At 45.3% G+C, this 8,506-nt stretch overlaps 1 protein-coding gene across 1 annotated transcript; it reads left to right on the plus strand.

The window, feature by feature from the left end:
- Positions 1–227: 227 nt before the first annotated feature.
- LOC121519943 (inositol monophosphatase 1-like) lies at positions 228–7,973 on the plus strand. Its single transcript, XM_041803063.1, has 8 exons — positions 228–326; positions 2,316–2,449; positions 3,293–3,397; positions 3,473–3,518; positions 4,298–4,406; positions 7,228–7,336; positions 7,575–7,726; positions 7,816–7,973. Exons 1-8 carry the CDS (start codon positions 267–269, stop codon positions 7,971–7,973), a joined length of 873 nt encoding a protein of 290 aa, XP_041658997.1. The 5' UTR covers positions 228–266.
- The last annotated feature ends 533 nt before the right edge of the window (positions 7,974–8,506 follow it).

Below are 8,506 nucleotides of genomic sequence, written 5' to 3' on the forward strand. Positions count from 1 at the left end.
TCCTTCCTTCCCTCTCTTCTTTCCTTCTTTCTTTTCTTCCCTCCTTCCTCCCTTCCTTCCCTCTCTTCTTTCCTCCTTCCTTCCTTCCTTCCTTCCCTCTCTTCTTCCCTCTCTTCTTCCTTCCTTCTTTCCTTCCTTTCTTCCCTCTCTTCTTCCCTCCTTCCTTCCTATGATTTTCTGATGATGTTGTATTTTTCTCTCTCTAACAGGAGGTCTCACTCCGTCATTTTCCACTCTCCACCTTCATCCCCATCTTCATCTTCATCATGGCCGACTGGACCGACTGTCTGAACTTCGGCATCTCCATCGCCAAACAGGCCAGCGAGGTAAGAGAACCACCGGCCAATCACAGCACAGTATTTAGAAGAAGGTCAGAAAAAGGATCAAACAGGAAGTTTAAAAATAAAACTGCTACATTTATAAAATAAACAACTTTACTTTGAAAAACCCAAACACTGCTTTTGTCAGATTATTTTCCACTAAAGATAATTTAACATTTTATGTCCTGTGGAGAAAAAACAGAATTAAATCTATAAATTCAGTAAATTCATCAAATACTTTGTTTTAATTTTCATTTTTAATTAAGAAACTCTCCTCTTTCATATCATCATCAACCAATCAGACGACACCTCACTGTGATGTCATCAGGAGAGCTGTGAATGATGACTCAGCAGAAACTTTCTGCTCATCAAAGCGTCAGCCAATAGCAGTGCAGCAGGAGGTGTGTCTGTCCAATCAGGTCTAGAGAAGTTCTGATTGGTTGATGATGGTGAGGAGTTCAGGCTCAGTTCAGGCTTTCATAACGTTTGATAAGGAAACAAAGAGAGGTGAAGAAAGTCCTCAAGATTCAGCTGCTGAACTTTCAAAGAACTCTTCACTCAGTCTGAGGGAGCAGGAGGTTCAGACAGCACTGTTAGCACTGTTAGCACTGTTAGCACTGTTAGCACAGTTAGCATTGTTAGCACTGTTAGCACTGTTAGCACAGTTAGCATTGTTAGCACTGTTAGCACTGTTAGCACTGTTAGCACAGTTAGCATTGTTAGCACTGTTAGCACTGTTAGCACTGTTAGCACAGTTAGCACTGTTAGCACTGTTAGCACTGTTAGCACTGTTAGCACTGTTAGCACAGTTAGCATTGTTAGCACTGTTAGCACTGTTAGCAGTGTTAGCACTGTTAGCACAAATAGAGCTGAGGGTTCAGACTGAGGGAGCAGGAGCTTCAGACAGCACTGTTAGCACTGTTAGCACTGTTAGCACTGTTAGCACAAATAGAGCTGAGGGTTCAGACTGAGGGAGTAGGAACTTCAGACAGCACTGTTAGCATTGTTAGCACTATTAGCACTGTTAGCACAGTTAGCACTGTTAGCACAGTTAGCATTGTTAGCACTATTAGCACTGTTAGCACAAATAGATCTGAGGGTTCAGACTGAGGGAGCAGGAGCTTCAGACAGCACTATTAGCACTGTTAGCACTGTTAGCATTGTTAGCACTGTTAGCACTGTTAGCACTGTTAGCACAAATAGATCTGAGGGTTCAGACTGAGGGAGCAGGAGCTTCAGACAGCACTGTTAGCACTGTTAGCACTGTTAGCATTGTTAGCACTGTTAGCACAAATAGAGCTGAGGGTTCAGACTGAGGGAGTAGGAACTTCAGACAGCACTGTTAGCATTGTTAGCACTGTTAGCACTGTTAGTACTGTTAGCATTGTAAGCACTGTAAGTACTGTTAGCACTGTAAGCACTATTAGCACTGTTAGTACTGTTAGCATTGTAAGCACTGTAAGTACTGTTAGCACTGTAAGCACTTTAAGCACTGTTAGCACTGTTAGTACTGTTAGCATTGTAAGCACTGTTAGCACTGTTAGCATTGTTAGCACTTTAAGCACTGTTAGCACTGTTAGTACTGTTAGCATTGTAAGCACTGTAAGCACTAATAGAACTGAGGGTTCAGACTGAGGGAGCAGGAACTTTAGAGAGCACTGTTAGCACTGTTAGCAACGTTAGCACTGTAAGCACTGTTAGCATTGTTAGCATTGTAAGCACTGTTAGCACTGTAAGCATTGTCAGTAATGTTATCACTAATACAACTGAGGGTTCAGACTGATGGAGCTTTACACAGCACTGTTAGCACTGTTAGCACTGTTTGCAAGGTTAGCACTGTTAGCACTAATAAAACTGAAGGTTCAGAATGAGGGAGCAGGAACTGTAGACAGTGATGTTAGCACTGTTAGCATTGTTTACACTGTTAACAATGCTAGCACTGTTACCACTTTAAGCATTGTTAGCACTGTTAGCTTACACCAGCGTGTGTTCCAGGTGGTTCTGTCGGCGTTCCAGCAGCAGAAAGACGTGAAGCTGAAAAGTTCTCCGGCTGATTTGGTGACAGAAACAGACCAACGAGTCGAGAAGATCCTCATCTCCGCCATCAGGAACAAATACCCTCATCACAGGTTCTGCTGGCTCCTACTGGGTTCTGCTGGGTTCTACTGGGTTCTACTGGGTTCTGCTGGGTTCTACTGGGTTCTGCTGGGTTCTGCTGGGTTCTACTGGGTTCTGCTGGGTTCTGCTGGGTTCTACTGGGTTCTGCTGGGTTCTACTGGGTTCTACTGGGTTCTGCTGGGTTCTGCTGGGTTCTACTGGGTTCTACTGGGTTCTGCTGGGTTCTAAAGAGTTACTGTTGGGTCTGACCTTTCCTGGTTCTTAGTCCTTTTGCTATGGTTTCTGTTCTATCTGTAGATCATCATTGTTTTGTTCTTATTGACTAAATAGGTTTCTATTTGTGAAGAACAGAATCACCACAGACTGACTTTAAGGTTCTTCTGGGGTGGTTCCACATCAGGGACCCAGGTCTGAATCCTTTAGACTTGACTCCGTAGTCTGGTTCCTTTATATTGGTGTGAACCATATTGTACTCTGGGACAGGGACCGGGTCCACGTGTAGAGCCGGTCTCAGGCACAGATATTCCAACAACCGTTTGTTGACTATTTGGTAAAACTGGAGGGAAAAGCCCCCAACATCCCCAGCTTCACCAACATTCTGTCCTGTGCCTCTGTTGATGTCATCCTTTGAAGTCTTTATTAGGCTCTACAAAGATGATGTCATCAAACTCTGTCCTTTAACCTTCATACCACCACCTGTCTGATACTTCCTGATGTAGTCACTGGTAGTCAGCAGCTGGTGTTGGTATGACTGATTCTGATTGGACAGCAGAACTTGCATGCTTAAAAGTCTGCCCAGCAACAGGGGACAGGAAGTAGTTAGACAAAGGCTGACCTCTAACTGTGACCCTCAGGTTCATTGGGGAGGAGTCCGTGGAGGCAGGAGAACGCCTGGAGCTGACCGACAGCCCCACCTGGATCATCGACCCCATCGATGGCACGGTCAACTTTGTCCACAGGTGAGAGGCTACGCCCACGCCGTGATGTCACAGAGAGCAGGAACGCACTTACCTTACGTGTCGTTTTTCGGACAGGTTCCCATTTGTGGCCATTTCCATCGCCTTCACCGTCAACAAGCAGGTAAACTCACCGTCACCGTTAATGACCCTTATCCTGAGATCAGAAGCCACGTGATGACCACGGTTAGATCCTGACCCCGGCGCCAGAGGGTTCCAGGACTAGTTTGGCCCTGAAGACTGTTACTGTAGTTTATCTTACCACCATTGTTGTTGTTTTTATTTAGTTGTTTCTGTTCCATTTACTGTTCTAGTGGATGCCATGTTTGTTTTCTTCATTGTTCCTGTCCTTGTTGTCTTTGTCGTGGTTGTTGTCATTTTCATGTTGTTGTTGTTTATTCTAGTCTAGGTTGTTGTTACTGAGTTTGTCAATGTTTTCATACTCCATTGTTCTTGTTGTTTTTATTCTTGTTGTTTGTTTGTCTGTTTTTTTGTTGTTGTTTTGTTGCTATGGTTGTTGTTGTTGACGTCATTCAGTGGTTGCTCTTGTTGTCATTTCAGTTGTTGTGTCGTCTTTGTGTCTTTTGGACTGTTATTGTTATTTATGTTTGTTGTTATTCAGTTATTGTTGTTTCAGGTGTTGTAATGATGGTGGGTGTTGTCTGTCATGGTGGCTGATGTAACGTTCTTGTTTATGTTGTTTTGTTCATTGTAATCGTTGTTAAAGTTCTTTCATGTGTTATGGTTGTAGATGCCTATGTTGTATTTATTTTTGTTTACGCTGACATGTTTGTTGTTGTTTTCCCTGTTCTGATGTTAGTGGGTTGTTGTGATTGTCCCTGCTGTTGTTGTAACAGTTGTTGTTGTTGACATTGTGAAATTTGATGCTGTTGTCGTTGTCAGACGGAGTTCGGCGTGGTGTACAGCTGTGTGGAGGACAAACTCTTCTACGCTCAGAGAGGAAAAGGAGCGTTTCTGAACGGAGAACCACTGCACGCCTCCGGACAGGAAGGTGAGATCACACATGGATGACATCATAAATAGATGACATCACATGTAGACAACTTCACGCATAGGCGATGTCACGCATAGATGACATCACGCATAGACGACGTCACGCATAGATGACATCACGCATAGACCACTTCACACATAGACGACGTCAAACATAGACGACATCACACATAGACGACGTCAAACATAGACGACGTCAAACATAGACGACATCACACATAGACGACGTCAAACATAGACGACGTCACACATAGACGACTTCACACATAGACGTCACGCATAGACGACGTCACACATAGATGACGTCACACATAGACGACTTCACACATAGACGTCACGCATAGACGACGTCACACATAGACGACGTCACACATAGACGACTTCACACATAGACGACGTCACACATAGATGACGTCACACATAGACGACTTCACACATAGACGTCACGCATAGACGACGTCACACATAGACGACGTCACGCATAGACGACTTCACACATAGACGTCACGCATAGACGACGTCACACATAGATGACGTCACGCATAGACGACATCACGCATAGACGACGTCAAACATAGACGACGTCACACATAGACGACTTCACACATAGACGACTTCACACATAGACGTCACGCATAGACGACGTCACACATAGACGACGTCACACATAGACGACTTCACACATAGACGACTTCACACATAGACGTCACGCATAGACGACGTCACACATAGACGACGTCACACATAGATGACGTCACACATAGACGACTTCACACATAGACGTCACGCATAGACGACGTCACACATAGACGACGTCACGCATAGACGACTTCACACATAGACGTCACGCATAGATGACGTCACACATAGATGACGTCACACATAGACGACTTCACACATAGACGTCACGCATAGACGACGTCACACATAGACGACGTCACACATAGACGACTTCACACATAGACGACATCACGCATAGACGACGTCAAACATAGACGACATCACGCATAGACGACCTCACACGTAGACGACGTCACGCATAGATGAAGTCACGCATACACGACTTCACGCATAGACAACGTCACGCATAGACGACGTCACACATAGATGACTTCACACATAGACGACGTCAAACATAGACGACATCACGCATAGACGTCACGCATAGATGACGTCACACATAGACGACGTCACGCATAGACGACGTCAAACATAGACGACTTCACACATAGACGACGTCAAACATAGACGACATCACGCATAGACTACCTCACATGTAGACGACGTTACGCATAGATGACTTCACACATAGACAATGTCACACATAGATAATGTCACAAAGACGACGTCATGCATAGACGACTTCACACGTAGACGACGTCAAAGCAGACGACGTCACACATAGACGACTTCACACATAGACGTCACGCATAGACGACGTCACACACAGACGACGTCACAAATAGACGACTTCACACATAGACGTCACACATAGACGACGTCACACATAGACGACGTCACACATAGACGACTTCACACATAGACAACATCACGCATAGACGACGTCAAACATAGACGACGTCACGCATAGATGAAGTCACGCATACACGACGTCACGCATAGACAACGTCACGCATAGACGACGTCACGCATAGACGACTTCACACGTAGACGACGTCAAAGCAGACGACGTCACACATAGACGACTTCACACATAGACGTCACGCATAGACGACGTCACACATAGACGACGTCACACATAGACGACTTCACACATAGACGTCACGCATAGACGACGTCACACATAGACGACGTCACACAAAGACGACTTCACACATAGACGACATCACGCATAGACGACGTCAAACATAGACGACATCACGCATAGACGACCTCACACGTAGACGGTGTCACGCATAGATGAAGTCACGCATACACGACGTCACGCATAGACAACGTCACGCATAGACGACGTCACACATAGATGACTTCACACATAGACGACGTCAAACATAGACGACATCACGCATAGACGTCATGCATAGATGACGTCACACATAGACGACGTCACGCATAGACGACGTCAAACATAGACGACTTCACACATAGACGACGTCAAACATAGACGACATCACGCATAGACGACCTCACACGTAGACGAGGTCACGCATAGATGACTTCACACAGACAATGTCACACATAGATAATGTCACAAAGACGACTTCACACATAGACGACTTCACATGTAGACGACGTCAAAGCAGACGACGTCACGCATGGACGACGTCACGCATAGATGACATCACGCATGGACGACTTCACACATAGACGACGTCACACATAGATGACTTCACACATAGACAATGTCACACATAGATAATGTCACAAAGATGACGTCACGCATAGACGACTTCACACGTAGACGATGTCAAAGCAGACGACGTCACGCATGGATGACGTCACGCATGGACGACTTCGCGCATAGATGACATCACGCATGGACGACTTCACACATAGACGACGTCAAACATAGACGACGTCAAACATAGACGACATCACGCATAGACAACGTCACGCATAAACGACGTCACACATAGACGAGGTCACGCATAGACGACGTCACGCATAAACAACTTCACGCATAGATGACGTCACGCATAGAGGACGTCACACATAGACGACGTCACGCATAGACAACGTCACGCATAGACAACTTCATGCATAGATGACATCACACATAGACGATGTCATACATGTAACAAGAGCCCTGGGTGTAAAATCGGCGTGTCCATAGTGACCGTCCTTTCTTGTCCAATCAGACATCAGCAGGTGTGTGGTGGTGACAGAGATTGGGGCTGAGCGTGATGACCTTTCGCTGTCCACCATGACCTCCAACATCTTCAGGCTGCTCAAACTTCCTGTTCACGGGTGAGAACGCCAGGATGGCGAGACCATCCAATCGGTGTGTGCTGTTTTACAGATGGTGTTTGTTTGATGTTTGTGAAATATTTTCACGTTTGGGCTTTTTTTAGTTTTACTTTGTTTTTATTTGTGTTTGCATGTTTAGTCAGGATGTTGGTGTGTAGTTTGTGTGATGATTGTGTGATCATTTCATAAAGTTTGTGTTTTTGTATGTTAACTATTTCCTGTTGCCCTTGTGATCCAGTGTCCGTGCGATGGGGACGGCGGCAGTTGACATGTGTCAGGTGGCGACAGGCGGGGCCGACGCCTACTATCACATCGGGATGCACTGCTGGGACATCGCTGCCTCGGCCATCATTGTGCAGGAGGCTGGAGGTGTCGTCATGGATACCGATGGTTAGTATCTGACTGATGATGTCATTGTTACCTGGTGGTACCTGTGGAGGGGGCGTGTCCTTCTGTAACTGGTGGGCGTGTCTCCTCAGGCTCAGACTTCGACATGATGTCCAGGAGAGTCATCGCCGCCAGCTCCTCCGCTGTGGCCAATCGCATCACTGAAGTCGTTCAGGCCTTTCCCTGTCGCCGTGACGACGAGGACCCCTGCAGGTGCATCTGCGGCACGGCAGGTGTGAACGGAGTCTAGGTCAGGTGACAGGAAGTCAGATGGAGAGTCGTGTTTCTGATGAAGTCTGAGAAGAATAAAAAAGTGAAAACAGCCTGATGTCTGAGACTCATCTGTTTTTATACACACCTGCGCCTGAGTGATAAAAGAGTTAGAGTTTCAAACATACGTGTACGTGAGCGTAGAGGAACAATGCTGGGGCCGAAGATAAAGTCATCATAGAAGCGCATCAAATATGAAATATACGTCTAAAACAACAGAAGTGGCCAATAGTGAATAAAATAGAATCAAAATAGATTTTAATGATCCAAAAAACCAACTATCTCCATGTCTTCATGTCAGTGTGATGATAGTGAGCCTGATCCCTGTAGACAGACTGGAACAATGGATTAGTGGATTACTGAGAGGGAAAATAGATCAGTTAATCCAATCCAGATTTTTAGTAATTATTTTACTTTGATCTTTTTTTAACTTATGAGTTACTGAGTTGGGCCTCCATACAAGATAGTCTTTTTTTTCTTTCTTTTATTGTCTTTTTTTTTTTTAGAAAAAAA

Source organism: Cheilinus undulatus, linkage group 13, assembly GCF_018320785.1.
Source record: "Cheilinus undulatus linkage group 13, ASM1832078v1, whole genome shotgun sequence".
Lineage (NCBI taxonomy): Eukaryota > Metazoa > Chordata > Actinopteri > Labriformes > Labridae > Cheilinus > Cheilinus undulatus.

Coding starts and splice junctions, on each gene's coding strand:
- LOC121519943 (XM_041803063.1), top strand. CDS start 267: ATGGCCGACTGGACCGACTGTCTGAACTTCGGCATCTCCATCGCCAAA. Junction 327..2,315: donor TCGCCAAACAGGCCAGCGAG/GTAAGAGAACCA, acceptor CGTGTGTTCCAG/GTGGTTCTGTCGGCGTTCCA. Junction 7,727..7,815: donor TGTCGTCATGGATACCGATG/GTTAGTATCTGA, acceptor GTGTCTCCTCAG/GCTCAGACTTCGACATGATG.